The sequence below is a fragment of the Pelophylax lessonae genome (genome assembly GCF_965119305.1).
Source record: "Pelophylax lessonae genome assembly, chromosome: 5".
Taxonomy (NCBI): Eukaryota; Metazoa; Chordata; class Amphibia; order Anura; family Ranidae; genus Pelophylax; species Pelophylax lessonae.
This window is the reverse complement of record NC_138772.1, coordinates 295,012,098-295,033,132: the sequence shown is the minus strand read 5'-3', so window position 1 is coordinate 295,033,132 and position 21,035 is coordinate 295,012,098. Positions and strand designations below refer to the sequence as shown.

Below are 21,035 nucleotides of genomic sequence, written 5' to 3'. Positions count from 1 at the left end.
CTTCTTTAGCAAGACAGTGGTCATCTTGGAGGTGTGTCTGGGGTTGTTATCATGTTGGAATACTGCCCTGTGGCCCAGTCTTCGAAGGGAGGAGTGTATGGGTATATTAGAGGGGGCTAAAATCAGTCAGCAGAGAAATTACAGTGGGAACGATTCACAAAGATTTAACACATGTGATAAGGGTATCATGTTACTAATTAGCATAAATTATTGCATGTGGTAAACTAAGTCCAATTCACAAAAAATAATAATGATTATGCGGTATTTACCCAAAAAAAAAAAAAATGTGCCAGGAAATACTGCATAAAAAGCTCTTAAGTCCAATTCACAAATGGACCAGAGCGTTAAAAAGCATGCAACATTTACACCAAGGTTTTGCTGGCGGTATTACATGCAGTATTTTTCTAAAAACAGCCTGGGGGTCAGGGGACCCCCAGGCTGTTTTTTGACAAATAGCTGGTTGCTAAGCATTGGTCGGGAAGCCAGCTGCTGCGTCTTTAACAACCAATGAATCATCAGCTGTGAGCAGGCTTCCCCGCTGAAAGCTGATTGTAAAAGAGAAGCTGACAATCAAAAAGTATGAAAAAAGTAATGTCACGAGGAGGTGGGGCCAGCAGTTGATGTCACTGGGTAACTGGGTAACCCTGCCCCTTACCTGCAAAAGAACTGTCAAACGGTTAAGGAGGCATTCGGTGGCCAGCCGTCCTCAGAAGCAACACTCTTTTTTTTTTGGGGGGGGGGTTCTGGCAGTGCACTGGCAGGCATCGTAATTAATGATGGGGTTATACCGGGGGACACTATGTTTGTTTGTTTTTTTGATAAAGGACTTGTCAAAAACTGTCTCTGCATTTTTTACTTTGTGACACTTTTTTGTGAATGGGTAGGAGTACGATGTACCTGATACTCATTCACATGGGGGGGGGGCTGGATCTGTGGGCCCCCTTCTTAAAGGGGGCTTTCAGATTTCGGTAAGCCCCCTGCTCGCAGACCCCTCAACCAGGGCCGGTGGTTGAAGTGAAGTGAAGAGGCCATTGTCCCCATCAACATGAGGACAAGGTGCTTTGGGATAGTAGGGCAGGTCACCCACCCCCCCATGTTGAGGGCATGTGGCCTGGTATGGTTCAGGAGGAGGGCCCTCGCCCCCCCCCCTCTTTCCTGACCTGCTGGGCTGCATGCTCTGATAAGGGTCTGGTATGATTTTGGGGGGGACCTTTTTTTTTTCAATTTTGGTCCCCATGCCATTTTTTTTCATACTTCATACTACTTCATGACATTTACAAATGAAAATAAAAGCTGTTTAAAATGCTGTTAATTCACTTTTGCCCAGAAAACTTAATTTAATTTGTAAATAAAGCAATGGAAACCCCCAAAATACATACCAGACCCTCTTCAAGAGGGATCAACATTGCATTATTTAAAAAATAAGGGAAGTGTGAAGGAAACAGTTAATTAACAGCTTTTTTTCTATATGCCATTTTTACTATACATCAGTACCGGAGCCTTTGAGTCTGGTAAGGACTTTAAAGAGAAAACCAAAATAAAATAATAATGGCATCCCCCTTCATTTCATACTAGACCTTTAATCCAAGCATGCAGCCTGAAAGGCCAGGAAAGAAAGGAAGGGGGTGGGCAGAGCAACATGGGAAAACCTGTGACAGTCATGAGGAACAGCAAGCAACTGAAAAAACCCTCTTTATATCGACTAGTCCACTTGCGCTACAATTCCATATTAATGACAGCGCTCCAGAGATTTATAAAAAAGGGGGTGAGATGTACTGACATCACCAACCATGATCATATTTGTCAGTGTTGTCACCACCACCCACCCACCCACCCACAGCCCACCATCTCCCCAGCACAAATCAGATGGCTCATACCAGCTCTATGTTTATCTGAGCCTGTGTAGAGGGCAGGGGTCAAGTCCTGGGAAAAAAGTGTGGGAACTCACCCAGGATCCCCCTTCGACATTGCAAATAAAGTACCTAAAATGCACGTATTCTGTGGTAAACAGTGCAAAAATAAATATTTTAAATTATAGACATGTAGATAGTGCTATTAGCAATGTGTTTAAGTTAAACAAAAGTCAAAAGCCATATTTCTCCATTTACAAGAAGGTCAGGTTAATATAACCCAGCAAACAAAGAACATCAGAGTCTGCAGGATTCCCCCTTACAATGCAAGGGAACTCTGACATAAAGAGGAATTCTGCAGATCATGCTCTAAAAGGGAACTCTGATATAAGGGGGGGGGGGCTCTGTTGACCAGAGACCACCTTATATCAGAGTCCACTGCATTCCCCTTTACATCAGAGTTCCCACTTACATCAGGGTCTGCATTATTGCCCTTTACATCAGAGCTCCCCTTCACATCAGCGTCCACAGAGTTCCCCCTTGCACTGTAAGGGGGAATCCTGCAGACTAATGTAAAGGGGAATACCGGGAACTCTGATGTAGGGGGGACTCTGGTGACCAGAGACCACCTTCCGCAGAGTGAATGCACTAAGGAAGGGGGGTGGGTCCTGATATAAGGAGGAACCTTTGTAGGTGGTGCAGGTTTTTAGGGATTAAATTAGATGGTGAGGAGGCATCATAATGATTCCTTGCCACCTAGCAAACACCCTCTGAAAAGTGATCCATTGCGGTTCACTCTTCAGAGGGCAACACTAGTGTACCCTAATTTACAGCAATGCCCCTCAGATGTGCCACTCTAAATGTGCTTGGTATTAGTCCCAGTTCACATATATGCGATGCGGGAACCCTGCAAATCCACTGTGGGGTCCCGCATCGCATTCAACTCGCAGGAAGTTCATACTGCCATATACATATTCCTGGGACTGTGAATACAAAGTTAACCACACCCCCAGATCAGTTTACATATCACAGTGCAAACTGTCAGTTCCAACATGAATCGGATCTCGTGGTTGTGAACACCCATGCGATCCGATCCTGGTGCGGACCCAAAAAAGGGTCCCATGCGAGCTGTTTTCCAATGCGATGCAAATTCAGCCATACAGATTGTATGGCTGAATTTGCATCGCATTGGGACACAACTCGCACAAGACCCTTTTTTGGGTCCGCACCAGGATCGGATCGCATGGGTGTTCACACCCACGCGATCCGATTCATGTTGAATTCGCATTTCACACACATCACATTTGATTTGCACAGCAGTGCGCTGCACATCACATGCGAGGTCTGTCATTGCATATACGTGATATGTCAGAGACTGATGATGTGATACAAAAGATGGTCAGAGACTGCAGACATGATACAGGAGATGGTCAGAGACTGCAGACATGATAGAAGATAGAAGAGCACAAGGGGGGCCAGAGAGCACAGGGGAAGCAGAGAGCACTGGAGGAGCTGAAGGCCATGGCAGGGGGGGGGGACTGGAGAGAATTAAGGGGGGTTTGGGAAGCATTGCAGGGGGGTTGGAAGGTGCAGGTAGTGGAGAGCACTTTAGGGAAAACCAGAAGTGGAGAGCACTGGGGGGGGGAACTGGAAATCACTGAGGGGGAACTAGGAAGCACAGGGGATGGAGAGTACTGGGGGAGCCAGAGCGCATGGGGGGAGATTAAAAGCACTGTGGGGAGCTGAAGAGCACTGGGGGCTAGAGAGCACTGGGGGGCTAAATAGCACTGGGGGGGGATAAAGAGCACGGGGGGATAAATAGCACAGGGGGGGGCTAAGACACTGGGGGGATTAAGAGCACTGGATGGTTAAGAGCATGGGGGGTTAAGAGCATGGGGGGTTTAGGAGCACTGGGGGGCTAAGAGCATGGGGGGTTAAGAGAACTGAGGGGGTCTAAAGAGCACGGAGGGGCTAAGACACTGGGGGGTTAAGAGCACTGGGGGGGCTAGAGAGCACTGGGAGGAGGGGCTGGAGAGCACTGGGGGGCCAGCAAAATAAGTTGTATAGGAGGGGGATGGGGCAGCTGCATAAAGAGGAATTGATCTTTCCATATTCCTCCTGCAGCCGCCGAATGCCTGATTCTCCTCTTCTCCCTTCTGCAGGCATTCGGCGGCTGCAGGAGGAATATGGAAAGATCAATTCCTCTTTATGCAGCTGCCCCATCCCCCTCCTATCCAGAACACACATGAGGCTGCACAGTATGACAGCAGGCACTTACCTTCTTTCCGCCACCACACCCGCCCGCGAGCAGCGCAGACTGAAGGAGCTGTCACAGTGCCACTGCAGCTTCCTTCACACAGAGAGGCAGCGCCGGCCGGGGACCCCTGTGTTCCATGGGAGCAGGAATAGTCAGTGAACTATTTTATCAGTTTCAGGTAGGCAGATTAATCTGCCACAGCTTTCCCAGCCTGTTACCATCTATTCACATTGAAGAGGCAGGTGACCAGGCCGGAGTTGTATAGCGCGCTGCGGCGGATTAATTTGCCTACCCGAAACTGATAAAATAGTCCACTGACTGTTCCCGCTGTCATGGAATGCAGGGGGCCCGGAGACATTGTTTTTTCTACATAGCTGCACAGCGGGGGATTGTGGTTCCTCCTTGACAGCGGCCCTGCCTGCAGGACGCGGCTGGCAATGGGAACGGTGTTCCTGCAGTGAAAAAAGTACAGGGACGCTGTTCCCATGCATTCCTGCAGGACTCGAGCCCTGGTAGATGGGGACGTTCACTTTCCTCCAATCAGCTCTCAGATTACACTCAGCTCTGTATTCTAGTACTGCAGTGTGTATAACATCAGATCCCTGCCCCTGCTTACTGCTGCTGAGAAAACTCTATTGATATATGTGTGTTGTAGAAGGCTGTGCAGGACAACAGATAGCTGCAGATGAACAGGTACAACCTATGTAGGAGGATTTGTTTTATCACTGTGTGCCACTCGAGGCTAGTCACTTTACTGGGTACATTTAGGGGTTTACAACCACTTGAAATTTAAACAGCACAGAGGTTTCTTTACTGTTAGAACATTGACAATATGTAACCAATATTTGTTCAGGTGATGTTATCAGCTCAAAGCATAGATACAAATAAACCATTAGAAGTCTTCCTCAGTGAACACAATATACAGGGTTATTGTAATTCTTAGCAACACAGACACACACAACCACACACACACACACACACACCACACACACATACAGACACCACACACACACACACACACACACACACACACACACACACACCACACACACACCACACACACACCACACACACACACCACACACACACACACACACACACACACCACACACACACACACACACACACACACACACCACACACACACACACACACACACCACACACACCACACACACACACCACACACCACACACACACACACACACCACACACCACACACATAAAGACACCACACACACACACACACACACCACACACACACACACCACACACCCACACACACACACACCACACACACACACCCCCCCACACACACACACACACACACACACACACACCACACACACACACACCACACACACCACACACACACACACCACACACACACACACACACACACTAAACTTGATAGACCCATGTTTTTAATTCTTTTTTTTTTTATTATCTATCTAACTGCAGCAGAGGTTTGACAAGCTTACACATGGAAAGAGTAAGATGTGAGAGATCAGGAAGCAGTAGAAAGTCTCCATCAAACTCCATAGGGTACATATGCCAGGCCTATTTCATCCTAGTAGTGAAAATGAAGAAATAGACCCTGCAAAGTACATTGTGCAGATGGTTCTTAACAACCCAGGAAACTGAGTGGTGGGATCAGTGCTTTATATGTTTTGCTATATCCCTAAATCGTATTATTTCTCATAACATTAGTTTGATAAACAATTGTGAACAGCATTGACTTTTTATTCTATAGGGTTTGCCCTTTCAGGACATATATGAATGGGGGAATCGTTCACAAATGTTTAATCTGAAATGTGCATGTGAAAAATAGTAAAAATGATCCTATTCCTTGATCTTCCAGCTGCCAGCAGAAAGGGCTAAAAGAAGAAAATATCATATATTTTCTATGCCATATACAATATATACACATGTTTAAAACTCTCACCCTAATGTATAAATACAGTATATTTTGAGTGATGATATAAGTTAATAACAAGAACAGAAGAACGTCTGCTTATATAATGTAGAATATATATATATATAATCCCCTCTACAAGTAATTATATAAACATATATTATGTCTATATATATATATATATATATATATATATATATATATATATATATATATATATATATATATAATCATCTCTACAAGTAATTATATATATATATATATTATGTATATATATATATATATATATATATATATATATATATATATATATATATATATATATATATATATATATATATAGTAAATAAACTGTTATATAATATTCATCTCTACAAATGAACTTTACTCCATTGTCAGGATTTTTTCCAGGTTTGTTTTTATGACAACTATACAATATTTTGGGATTGAACTGAATATTAGGCAGACAAGCTCCTGTGTGAACACTAGATGTCAGCATTGGATAAGAATCAACTAATGTGCTCTAACAGTGTTCATGTCCACTGGCTGTCTGTAAGAGAACAATTCTAGAAAACACTATGGTTGAATTATTTTTATTCACTGTAATAGAGAATGCTTTAAATAGAATGTGATGACATTTTGGAGACATATCTTTAATTCAAATGTACGTGCATCTATTTATCGAGAGCTTTGTACAGTGTGTGAATGAGTGATCAAATATAATTATAATTTTCTTTACGTTAATATTAACCTATAAAGCATCCCATATAGGGCATGTTAAAATAGGATTTTTTTTTTTAGAAACCCTACCTCTCAATGGGCCTGCCCTGAATCTTAGCAAACTACAACAAGAATGAATAACATTTACCTGGACAGAGTAGAAAAAAACTGTATCCTTTGCTTCTAAATTACAAGGCGGCCTAGCCTCTCCAGATCTAGTGATATATATTTCGGCTCACGACTAGGTTGTATCTACATCTGGCCCTCCCTATGACCACAAACTAAATGGGCTGAAATAGAGAGCCTATGGCTTGCCCCAATTAATGCAAACACTATGCTGTGGTCTTCCATTGCCTACATACCCCAGGAAAAACGTATTTTATTTATGATACACACAAAAGAGATCTGGACCTTGGTTAAATGCAAATGTGACTTGATTTCTAACAATTTTTCATTAATCCCTTTTCTCCTGACCCCACAAATACCATTTAGGTTTGCACTTAAACTGGGGGATAGAGCTCACACTTTCAATTCAAAGATATTATTGATTTTAGGAAAAGGACATTGTTACCTTTTCCTGAATTGGAATTACAATTACAGCAACCCACCATCACATGCGATGTCTGTCATCGCAATAGTGTGAACCGACACTTAATCAAGGGTCCTTGATATTCCTGAACCTTTTGGAAGACTATATGAAAAGGGCCCAGCTGCAAAAAGTTTGATTTCAACTTTTTATCAAATCATAAACACTGATCACAATAAATACTCCTATATGCTGAAGTGGGAAGAATCCTAGGTATACTGTTCAAAATAGATAATTGATAAGCAATTTGGCAAAATGCTAATAAGTCATCTATCTGTCCTCTGTATAAAGAGAACCAATATAAACTTCTGTACCGATGGCACCATTCTCAACAAACGCTACACTCAGCCCCGTACAGGCAAAGTGACGTAGGACTACGTCGCTAGCCTGTGAGCATCTAGGGGGCGAGCGCGCGCTGCCGGAGGTGCGCTCCCACCCCCACTCATTCACTAAGAAGTCCGCGCGTGTGACCGGTGGACCCGATGTCCACCGGCCACTCGCGATCTCCCGGTGGAGAGGGAGAAAGGCCGGCGGCTGATGTAAACAAAGCCGTCTGTCATTCTCCCTGATGTAAGAACAGAGATCATACGATCCTGCTATGTAGGATCGTATGTCTCTGTGCTTACATCACTAGCCACACCCCTTTAGAGTTAGAAGCATGCCCCTAGGGACACACTTAACCCCTGCATCACCAATAAAGTTAACCCCTTCCCTGCCAGTGTCATTTTTACACTAACAGTGCATATGTATAGCACTGATTACTGTAGTAATGTCACTGGCAACCCCAAAAGTGTCAAAAATGTCAGTCAAGGGTCCGATCTGTCTGCTGCAATGTCGCAGTCCCGCAAAAAAAAATTGCAGATCACGACATTACTCGTTAAAAAAAAAAACACCAAAAATGACAGAAATCTTTCCCTTAGTTAGTAAACGCAATAACCTTTGCAAAAACCAATCAAAATGCGCTTATTGCAATTTTACCAAACATATGCAGCAGAAAACAAATTGGCCTAAAGTGTTAAAAAAATTTGATTCTTACATTTTTTTTTGGGGGGAAATTTCATATAAAAAATGTGAAAAATATTGTTGTTTTTTCAAAATTGTTGCTCTTTTTTTGTTTATAGCGCAAAAAGTAAAAATCGCACAGGTGATCAAATACCACCAAAAGAAAGCTCTGTTTGTGGGAAAAAAGGACATCAATTTCATTTGGGTACAGCATCGCACGACCGTGCAATTGTCCGTTAATGTCACGCAGTGCCGAATCGCAAAATAGGGCCTGGTCAGGAAGGGGGTAAAATCTTCGGGGGCTTAAGTGGTTAACTTCAAAAACATGCCTTTTAGAATTGCCTTTTTTCCAACTGTCAAAACACAAATGCAAGATAGCAACTCATGCCCAGATTAGATCTTTATACCCATAACACTGACATTCGAACACAGAGTTTCTTATAGCTATACTTAACAATTCCCTCAAGATATTTTTAAAAACCTGGGAAACCAGCAATATCATGGAATTGCTGAACTTTGGATAGCTTTAAGTGACACAAAAAGGTGGGAGCTCATAACCAAAAGGGATCAAGACCAGGCTTTTCTTTCCTTATCTTCTTCTCTCCTTCTTCTTATCTTACCATAATTTGTTGCTGTCTAAGGCTGACCAAAAATGGAGAAATTTTCTTTCCTGCAACCGTAGACAGTGTTGACAGGGGAATCCCTCCTGCGGAGCCATTGTGTTCTCCAAAGCGGGGAAGCCATACATGCCGGGAGAAGACAGCAATTATTGTTAGTGGCAATAACAGCCACTAGCAATAATCACATGAAAAATCCATCAGGCTGGTTGTACCCAAGTTAATTGATCGATTAACCTATGTACTTTATGCCCGCCCATACATACATGGTTCAAATTTTGGCCGATTCAGCAGGAAATTCCAACCATTTATGGCCGGCTTAATGGACATCTCTCATTACCCCTTTACTTGTTGATAGTTTATGCACATTTTGCTTTATTTTCCCCCGAATGTTCTTGATATCGCCAACTATTAGCATGGCTCTTGTGTTATATCTCTTTTTTTTTCTACCCAGGATTATGTTTAAATTTCATCATATTCAAATTCCTTCCCACGGAGTTATGTCTTCTCTTAGTACTTGAAAAAGTTACTTTATTTTTAGCCCTGATTTACACCGCTGCAACGTCTCATGCGACTTGCGACATAGAAAGTCTTATGAAAAGTCAAAACCCATTCATTTCAATAGATGCCATCCTAATTGCCGTAACTCAAGTCACAGCGACACAAACAATTGTTCTTGCACTACTTTCCTGCATCTTCCGAGTGACACGAGTAAATAGACTGCATTGTTTAAAGCCCCGTACACACGTACTGATCGTCGGCCGAACGATCGGCCGTCTTTTGTCCAGGGCTGTCGTGTCTGTTGAAAACTGCAAAAGACTGCACACGAATTTTGTCGGCCAACAACAGCCGACTGCAGAAGTGATGTCATGTGATGGTTAACTTTCCTTGTCTTTTTTCTTTTCTGAGCATGCCCAGTCTTGCAAATCTGCTGTCTGTCGGCCGAAATCTGTACTGACTGGCGAACAATCGGCCGTTCTGGTGTTGGCCAACAAAAATTTTAATGCCTGCACACCCGATTCTGTTCGGCCGAAAATGCGCTGTCGGCTGTCGGAAGCATCATACTAACAAGCCTACAATCAGCCGATCGGTCGGCGGACGAATATTTACGGCCGACAATCGGTACGTGTGTACGGGGCTTTAGTCACAAGGAAATCATTTCCTTGTCTAATCTTTGTGAATTTGGCTTTGACTTCAGAAGGTTTTGTAAGTTCAATAATATGTATGGCTACAACTAAGGCTCTCGCTGAAATGTGTCCGCTTCTTTATTTTATTTTCACTCTTATGTAGTCAATAAATATGCATACGGTTTACAGTGTTGCTGGCTCCATCTTTCTGCATATCACTGTATTGCTATGATTGACCAAAGCACAAAACATTAAAGTTGCATGAAATTTACATTCAAATAGCACTGAAGTAATATAAAGTCACATAAAGTCACAAGCAAGTCATAATGCAAAGTCTCACTGGAAGTTACATGACTTTGAGGTCACATTAGTGTTAACCGAGCCTTACTCTACATGCCATATATGCGTGTCTTCTGTATTTTGCCTATTTGAATTTGTTTCTTATTCTGAAAACTTTATAAATAAACTTTTTTTTCTGCAAAAATAAGGACATCCATTTTTGACTCTCATGTAAAATGTGTATCTTTTATTTCAGCCACTAGATTTTGAGACAAAAAAAGCATACACATTCAAAGTGGAAGCCTCCAATACTCATGTGGATCATCATTTCAACTCAGTGGGACCATTTAAAGACACTGCAACTGTGAAAATAAATGTGTTGGATGTTGATGAACCTCCAGTTTTCAGCAAGCCATTTTACACAATGGAAGTGTACGAGGACACTCCTGTTGGCACAATCATAGGGGCTGTGACAGCACAAGATCTAGACATCGGAACCAGCCCTGTCAGGTATGATATTATGTTAGTAGTGTTCCCATATCCTATCTGAATTCTCTTCATCCTGGCACTAGTAAACTAAGTTGTTTAGGATAAAATACTGGAAAGTAAACCATTTCCAATTAAAATTTTTAACCACTTGCCGACTGCTGCACGACTATTTACGTCGGCAGTCAGCCCCTCACAGGCAGAGTGATGTAGGTCTACGTCGCTAGCCTGTGAGCGTCACGGACCCCCCCGCACGTGTGACCGGCGGACCCGATGTCCGCCGGTCACTCGGCGATCGTCGCTGCAGAGGGAGAAAGGCAGGCGGCTGACGTAAACAAGCCTCCTGTCATTCTCCCCTGTGTAGAAACAGTGATCATACGATTCTACTATGTAGGACAGTTGATCACTGCTCCTACACCTCAAGCCACAACCAATCACAGTTAGAATCACGCCCCTAGGGACACACACCACCCCTCCCTCTCAAAAAAAGTTAACCCCTTCACTGCCAGTGTAATTTTACAGTAACAGTGCATATGTATAGCACTGATTACTGTAGAACTGTCACTGGTAACCCCAAAAGTGTCAAAAATGTCAGTCAAGGGTCCGATCTGTCCGCCACAATGTCACAGTAGCGCAAAAAAAAACGCAGATCGCCGCCATTACGCGTAAAAAAAAAAAAAACAACAAAAATGACAAAAATCTTTCCCTTTGTTAGTAAACGCGATAACTTTTGCGCAAACCAATCAAAATACGCTTTTTGCAATTTTTTTTACCAAACATATGTAGCATAAAACAAATTGGCCGAAAATGTTAAAAAATTTTGATTTTTACATTTTTTTTGGGGGGAATTTCATATAAAAAAATGTGAAAAATATTGTTATTTTTGCAAAATTGGCGCTCTTTTTTTGTCTATAGCGCATGATCAAAAAATCGCACAGGTGATCAAATACCACCAAAAGAAAGCTCTGTTTGTAGGAAAAAAAAGGACGTCAAATTAGTTTAGGTACAGCGTCGCATGACCGTGCAATTGTCCGTTAAACTCACGCAGTGCCGAATCGCAAAATAGGCCCTGGTCAGGAAGGGGGTAAAATCTTCCGGGGCTTAAGTGGTTAAAGAATGTTTCCATGAAGCTGAAATGCCTTGCCGAGTTGTCTATTCTCCAATGGCAGTGGCTATGTGGCTGATTGGACAGAGGAATAGATGCTTGTCAGGTAACACAATAAATCATAAAAGTCAGTTAAAGTAGAATTATAGGCAAAGCTTTTTTTTTTTTAATTTAGGATAGAGTAAGGGAGGGTTATAACCCCTGTAAGGTTTATTTTTGCCACCTCTGTCCCATTGGGAAGATTTCCCTTCACTTCCTGTCCCATAGCCAAACAGAGGAAATCCCTGAAAATGAAGGAAAACTCTTGGGAACCCCCCAGGTCACCAGAACTAGTGATCCCATTGAAATATCTCCCCTGTATTACTTTTCTGGGGACAACCCAAAATTTGGAATTTTCTTTTACTTTCAATGATAATGGTAAACAGGAAAAATAGAGAGGGTGAATATTCCTAACCAGTACACAGACAGCAATAATAACTGGCAGGTGTTTTAATCCATCTCCCCTCTATCCAAAACTAAAAAATAAGTTTTGCCTTTAGTTATACTTTAACCCTATATAAAAAAATAAGGTAGTAACTGATATATTGGGGTTGATTTACTAAAGACAAATAGGCTGTTTACTTTGCACAGAAAGCAGCATGAGAAATGTCCCCAGAGCTTAGTGAATATGGTGAAATTTAACTTTGCCAAAGAATATCCAATCACGTGCAAGGTGCACTTTTGCTTGCACATGATTGGGCATTGGAAGTCAGCAGAACATTCACTAAGCTCTGGGGATAATTGCAGTGCACCTGCAAAATGTACCTTCCCTTGTAAAATAAGCAGTCTATTTGCCTTTAGTAAATCAACCCTTTGCTTGCTGCTCTAGATCTGGTGGTGTCTGGCCTTTCCACATACAACAGCCTGATTCTATTTTTTTATGTAACAAAATAATTTACATTTTTTTCAGAAAATTGTACTAATTCCTCACCCCTTCATTCTTTGTTTGTTCCTTTTTAATCACTTCACGCCCTTAGGACATACCAACACATCCTCAGGTTGAAGTGGTTATACCAGGATCTTGGCTGCAGCTGCAGCCATGATCCTGGTATCAAAATTTGCAAATGGCGATGATGGTCTTTCCTACAGCTGTCTGATAATTTCTACAAGACTCTGAAGGGGCCCTCCACCGCTGCCCATTTCAATTGCTATTGGGGAGCCCAGGACGACTGTGACTTGTTGGTCTGGCTGAACACAGAGGAAAGTCAGGGACATCTGTATCCTCCCCTCCTCTGTGAAGAATGAAAACAGATGTAATGAAGATTGTGTCACTTCCAGTTTCAGTTTGATGTTTACATGCCATTACTGGCTTGTAAAGCATCTGATCAAACTGATATAATATATCCTAGATTTCTCAGTAAAGAGTATCTGCCCATGCTATCACAATGGATGTTGTTCATCCCTTGTGATAGCAATAAACATGAGCCAACAATAAATAAAAAAAAAAATAAAGGGACAATGTAAAAAAATGTTTTAATAAAATAAATAACTATATTTTTTTAACCACTTTACCACCGGAGGATTTTGCTGTCTTACGTCCAGGCCACTTTTTGCGATTCGGCACTGTGCAACTGTGTGGTCATGCAACACTGTACCTAAATGAAATTGACGTCCTTTTTTACCCACAAACAGAGCTTTCTTTTGGTGGTATTTGATCACCTGTGCGATTTTTAATTTTTGCGCTATAAACATAAAAAGAGCGAAAATTTTGAAAAAATAACAATATTTTTCACATTTTTTTATATGGAATTCCCCCAAAAAATGTAAAAAATCAATTTTTTTTATCATTTTTGGCCAATTTGTTTTCTGCTACATATTTTTGGTAAAAAAAAAAATCACAATAAGCGTATTTTGATTGGTTTGCGCAAAAGTTATTGCGTTTACTAACTAAGGGAAAGATTTCTGTCATTTTTGGTGTTTTTTTTAAACGAGTAATGGCGGCGATCTGCAATTTTTTTTGCGGGACTGCGACATTGCGGCGGACAGATCGGACCCTTGACTGACATTTTTGACACTTTTGGGGGTACCAGTGACATTACTACAGTAATCAGTGCTATAAATATGCACTGTTACTGTAAAAATGACACTGGCAGGGAAGAGGTTAATTTTATTGGAGAGGGAGGGGTTAATGTATGCCTGGTGCTTACTGACATGTGTGGGGGGAGGTGACTGAGTGACACAGGGACAGATCGAAGGTTCAGCTATGCTGAACCCTGCAATCTGTCACTGCCTGTCACTTAGGAGATCCGCCCGCTTTGTTTACACAAGCAGGCGGATCTCCACCCTCGATTCACTGGCAATCGGGGAAGAGCAGCGGCGATCGCTGCTGCTCCTCCCCTGGCCCGACTCCCGCACGTGTGCCGCCCACAAGGGGAGGAGTCCAGCAGCGTAGGTCTACGTCGCTGGACGATAACGAGCCACATTGCCGCAGTAGCAGCAATGTGAGCGGGGGTAAAGCGGTTAAAAAATGTCTAAAGTACTACTGCTCCCCTGTACTCTCACCACACACAAATGCAACGTGCACGTAGGTCCTGCACACATGATGATGATTGCACCACACATGTGAGCTATTGTCATGAATATCAGAATGTCAGAGTGAGAGCAAAAATTCTAGTACCAGACTTCCTATTTACCTCTAAGCTGGTCACCTGTAAAGGCTTTTAAAACATTACCTATAGATACTTGAACGTACCGCAGTTTGTTGTCATTCCACGGGCGTCCGCAATTTTAAAGTTGTGTTTCTGTGCAATAAAATGAATTAAAGTGTATGACAACAACCACAATTTTATTCTTCTTTTTTTCAAAAATATAGAATGTTTGTGGGTTGTAATTAATTTTCTAGCAAAAAAATGCAGATTATAACATGTGAGAAATCTGTCAGAATTGGCCTTGGCAGCAAGTGGTTAAAGTGGTTGTAAAGGCACAAGGTTTTTTTAACTTCATGCATTCTATGCATGAAGGTAAAAAACCTTTTGTGTGCAGAAGCCCCCCAGTCCACTCTAATACTTACCTGAGCCCCCTCTCGATCTTGCGATATCTACGAGAATCTTGCTTCTCTGGGGACTTGCATTAATAAATGGCTATTGGCAGCATCAGGAGCCACTGGCACCCGACAGGAGGGAGGAGCCAGGAGCACCGGCGTGGGACCCAAGAAATGAAGGATCCTGGCCACTCTGTGCAAAGCTACTGCACAGAGCAGGTTAGTATGACTTTTTTTTTAAATCCAAACCTTTATTGTCCATTTAAATGAATCACAAAAAAACAAATAACATTTAAATTAAAACTTTACAATCACTTTAACCACTTGCCGACCGCCGCAAGTACATATACTGCGGCGGTCAGCCCCTCACAGGCAAAGTGACGTATATATGCGTCACTAGCCTGTGAGGCTCTGGGGAGCGAGCGCGCTCCGGCGGAGGCGCGCTCCCGTGCGGTCACGGACCCACCTGCGTGTGTGACTGGCGGACCCGATGTCCGCCGGTCACTCTGCGATCGTCACTGCAGAGGGAGAAAGTCAGGCGGCTAGTGTAAACAAGCCACCTGTCATTCTCCACTGTGTAGAAACAATGATCATATGGTTCTACTATGTAGGATCGTTGATCATTGTTCCTACAGCTCAAGCCACAGCCAATCACAGTTAGAATCACGCCCCTAGGGACACACACAGCCCCTCCCTCTCAAATAAAGTTAACCCCTTCACTGCCAGTGTAATTTCACAGTAACAGTGCATTTGAATAGCACTGATTACTGCAGAAATGTCACTGGTAACCCCAAAAGTGTCAAAAATGTCAGTCAAGGGTCCAATCTGTCCGCCGCAATGTCAAAGTACCGCAAAAAAAATCGCAGATCGCCGCCATTACGCGTTAAAAAAAAACAACAAAAATGACAAAAATCTTTCCCTTTGTTAGTAAACGCGATAACTTTTGCGCAAACCAATCAAAATACGCTTTTTGCAATTTTTTTTACCAAACATATGTAGTATAAAACAAATTGGCTGAAAATGTTAAAAAATTTAGATTTTTACATTTTTTGGGGGGGGAATTTCATTGAAAAAAATGTGAAAAATATTGTTATTTTTGCAAAATTGACGCTCTTTTTTTGTTTATAGCGCATGATCAAAAAATCGCAGAGGTGATCAAATACCACCAAAAGAAAGCTCTGTTTGTGGGAAAAAAGGACGTCAAATTCGTTTAGGTAAAGCGTCGCATGACCGCGCAATTGTCCGTTAAAGTCACGCAGTGCCGAATCGCAAAATACTCCCTGGTCAGGAAGGGGGTAAAATCTTCCGGGGCTTAAGTGGTTAAGCTGTGGCTTTTAGGGAAGGAAACCAAGTTGTAACTGTTCCACTATCTTATAAATTATTGCATTCTGATAACTGTATAGTGTTAACATAAAATTGTATTTAGCATTTTATACGTTTTTCAATTCAAATTTCTTTATTTATTTGTTTCTTTATTTATAATGTATTTTTATTTACCACAATATGTATATGCAGGCAGACACAACAGTGTTTTCTTAATTACTTTTCCTAAAAGAGAGCAGACAGAAGGAAGAGGGGATTCTTATTTTGAATGATGACTAAGGTCTTGGTACTTTTGCCATGAACAGTAGAGTCCTTTGTCCTGGATATCTTCCTGGTGTCCCAGTTTCCTCTTTCTTCCCACAGCCCAGAAAACATTTTGCTGGGTTAATTGCCTCTCCACACTGGACCTATTGTGTGGATATATAGCTGTAGACCTCAAGTAATAAGTTCCCTCTGTGGTGAAAGCACTAATGAAGATATTTTGCATTTACTTTGAAAAATACTGCATGGTTTGTACTACAGAAACCCCAGGTCCTCAATTAAATGATCATTTTCTACTAGTAGCTCAGTAAAAAGTATTTAGTTTAATTCTTGGTATCAGGATCCCCAAGGGTTGCAAATAACTTCTCACCATCATCTCCATGTGGTAAAAAAGATTTTTTACAAGAATTAATTTACCCAGACCCCCCCCCCCATTTCATTATTTATAAAGGGTGGTTCTAAAGGAAAAGGATTGTTTTACCTGAATGCATTCCCTGAATTAAGGTTAAAAACCTTTCAAAATCAGTTCCCCCAGCCTGCCCTTAAAACCTTAAATGAGTCCATTCTCTTGCAATCTGCTATATCTCTTCTCCCCTTTTCCTGGTCTCACTAGAGGCTCTGATGGCAGCAGGAGCCATTTGCTCCTGCTGCTGTCAGTCAAAACCAGTGAGGAGAGAGTGTCCTTTTGTGTGTCTATGGACACACAGCCCAACTTGGGAGCACGTCCACACAAGTGCCTCCATCCCAAACGGCTTACTATGGGGGCACTTGCAGAAGAGAAGGTGCCTATACCACTGATGAAGGACCCCAGAGGATGAGGTTTAGAGCTGCTCTGTGCAAAACCATTGCACACTTAATGGTTTTAGACCATATTATTAACCAATAATCCTCCAGTTGAAGCTCCACTTCTAATATAAACCACAGTCTGTAATTTACTAAAGAAGGCTCCCCTTTTCCTCTATATACTACTAAGTAAATGACCAACTGACACCCCCCTAATGTTAAATACTGGAGTCCATGTCATATATTGTACTTCAAACTAGTGATCGACCAATATTGTTTTTTTGTTGCCGATACCGATACCGATATTTGGCTGATTACATATCTGTATCGGCCGATATTTTCACACATGTAAAATTTTGCCAAAAAAACACAAATTCCGACACTAATCTCTTAACAAACATGTTAATCTTTATGTATTAACATTTTCAAATAAGTGCTCGTTCTTCACACCTTACGTGCATAAAAACTGATAGGAAAACTTCAATTGCAAGGACATTTGCATTTCACATCATCTGATTGTGCATTCATGCATAATAAAGTGCTGCATTAGTGGACTCACTCACTGCAATATTTTTAATTCACTACTGCAGTGCAGTCAGTGCAAAACTGCTAGAAAAAAAGCTAGGCAACAACAACAGCTACACAATAAATACAAATACACACTGCACAACTGCTATAAAAAGAGCAAGGCAACAGCTACACATGTCACAGTGGATTGGACTGGACTCTGAGTCAGTGGAAGACTATCTCTGTGTGCAGTATGGCACTCACTGCAACTACTGCAGTCAGTGCAATAGAACTAGAAAAGAAAGCAAGAAAGAAAGCAAGGCAACAGCTACACATGTCACAGTGGATTAGATTGGAGTCAGTGGAGGACTATCTGCAATATGGCACTCACTGCAACTACTGCAGTCAGTGAAATACTGCTATAAAAAAAGCAAGGCAACAGCTACACATGTCACAGTGGATTGGACTGGAGTCAGTGGAGGACTATCTGCACTGCAGTATGACACTCACTGAAACTACTGCAGTCAGTGGAATACTGCTAGAAAAAGAGCAAGGCAACAGCTACACATGTCACAATGGATTGGACTGGAGTCAGTGGAGGACTATTTGCACTGCAGTATGGCACTTACTGCAACTACTGCAGTCAGTTGCAGTGCAATACTGGTAGAAAAAAGCAAGGCAACAGCTACACATGTCACAGTGGATTGGACTGGAGTCAGTGGAGGACTATCTGCACTGCAGTATGACACTCACTGAAACTACTGCAGTCAGTGGAATACTGCTAGAAAAAGAGCAAGGCAACAGCTACACATGTCACAGTGGATTGGACTGGAGTCAGTGGAGGACTATCTGCACTGCAGTATGACACTCACTGAAACTACTGCAGTCAGTGGAATACTGCTAGAAAAAGAGCAAGGCAACAGCTACACATGTCACAGTGGATTGGACTGGAGTCCGTGGAGGACTATCTGCACTGCAGTATGACACTCACTGAAACTACTGCTATCAGTGCAATACTGCTAGAAAAAGAGCAAGACAGCAGTTACACATGTCACAGTGGATTGGACTGGAGTCAGTGGAGGACTATCTGCAGTATGGCACTCACTGCAACTACTGCAGTCAGTGCAATACTGATAGAAAAAAAAAACAAGGCAACAGCTACACATGTCACAGTGGATTGGACTGGAGTCAGTGGAGGACTACCTCTGCAGTATGGCACTTACTGCAACTACTGCAGTCAGTGGCAGTGCAATACTGGTAGAAAAAAAGCAAGGCAACAGCTACACATGTCACAGTGGATTTTACTGAAGTCAGTGGAGGACTACCTCTCTGCAGTATGGTACTCACTGCAACTACTGCAGTCAGTGCAATACTGGTAAAAAAAAGAAAGGCAACAGCTACACAGTGGATTGGACTGTAGTCAGTGACTACCGCTGCAGTAGGGCACTCACTCAGCAATGCAATAATTTTAAATCACTACTGCACTACTGCAGTAGTGATTGTACATTGTACAAGTTATCTATACTTTTGATACTAATCCTTGTATACTTGACTTGAAACTCCTGTTGGCCATATTGTACACATTTTCTGGCTCCTTAAAGCTGGCTGTTGCATTATAAGGCCAAGGTAACTTGGACTAGTGCCAATGGTTCACTGCTAGATACCTTGGGTGTTGGGCCTGTGACAACATTAATAGAAACATAGAAACATAGAATGTGTCGGCAGATAAGAACCATTTGGCCCATCTAGTCTGCCCAATATATCTGAATCCTATGAATAGTCCCTGGCCCTATCTTATATGAAGGATAGCCTTATGCCTATCCCATGCATGCTTAAACTCCTTCACTGTATTTGCAGCTACCACTTCTGCAGGAAGGTTATTCCATGCATCCACTACTCTCTCAGTAAAGTAATACTTCCTCATATTACTTTTAAACCTTTGCCCCTCTAATTTAAAACTGTGTCCTCTTGTGGTAGTTTTTCTTCTTTTAAACATGCTCTCCTCCTTTACCGAGTTGATTCCCTTTATGTATTTAAAAGTTTCTATCATATCCCCTCTGTCTCTTCTTTCTTCCAAGCTATACATGTTAAGGTCCTTTAACCTTTCCTGGTAAGTTTTTTCCTGCAATCCATGTACTAGTTTAGTAGCTCTTCTCTGAACTCTCTCTAGAGTATCTATATCCTTCTGGAGATATGGCCTCCAGTACTGCGCACAATACTCCAAGTGAGGTCTCACCAGTGTTCTGTACAGCGGCATAAGCACTTCTCTCTTTCTACTGCTTATACCTCTCCCTATACATCCAAGCATTCTGCTGGCATTTCGTGCTGCTCTATTACATTGTCTTCCCACCTTTAAGTCTTCTGAAATAATTACTCCTAAATCCCTTTCCTCAGATACTGAGGTCAGGACTGTGTCAAATATTCTATATTCTGCCCTTGGGTTGTTACGCCCCAGGTGCATTATCTTGCACTTATCCACATTAAATTTCAGTTGCCAGAGTTCTGACCATTCTTCTAGTTTTCCTAAATCCTTTTCCATTTGGCGTTTCCCTCCAGGAACATCAACCCTGTTACATATCTTTGTGTCATCAGCAAAAAGACAAACCTTACCATCGAGGTCTTTTGCAATATCACTTATGAAGATATTAAACAAAATTGGTCCCAGTACAGATCCCTGAGGTACCCCACTGGTAACATGACCTTGTTCTGAATGTTCTCCATTGACTACAACCCTCTGTTGTCTGTCACTCAGCCACTGCCTAATCCACTCAACAATATGGGAGTCCATGCTCAATGACTGCAGTTTATTGATAAGTCTTCTATGTGGGACAGTGTCAAAAGCCTTACTAAAATCTAGATATGCTATGTCTACTGCACCTCCACCGTCTATTATTTTAGTCACCCAGTCAAAAAAATCTATAAGGTTTGTTTGACATGATCTACATGAAGTAAACCCATGTTGTTTTTCATCTTGCAATCCATGGGATTTAAGATGTTCCACAATCCTATCCTTTAATAGGGTTTCCATTAATTTGCCTACTATTGATGTCAGACTCACTGGTCTATAGTTTCTCGATTCCTCCCTACTACCTTTCTTGTGAATGGGCACGACATTTGCCAATTTCCAATCTTCCGGGGCGACTCCTGTTACTAATGATTGGTTAAATAAATCTGTTAATGGTTTTGCCAGCTCACCACT

At 42.1% G+C, this 21,035-nt stretch overlaps 1 protein-coding gene across 2 annotated transcripts in view; it reads left to right on the top strand.

Moving 5' to 3' along the window:
• Positions 1-21,035, top strand: part of CDH12 (cadherin 12) — a 1,418,552-nt gene that overhangs the window by 1,343,102 nt on the left and 54,415 nt on the right. For both annotated transcript variants that reach the window (XM_082259248.1, XM_082259247.1), the window contains one exon: positions 10,609-10,862. In XM_082259248.1, coding sequence (XP_082115374.1) covers positions 10,609-10,862 — 254 coding nt within the window. The remainder of the gene's footprint in view (positions 1-10,608; positions 10,863-21,035) is intronic.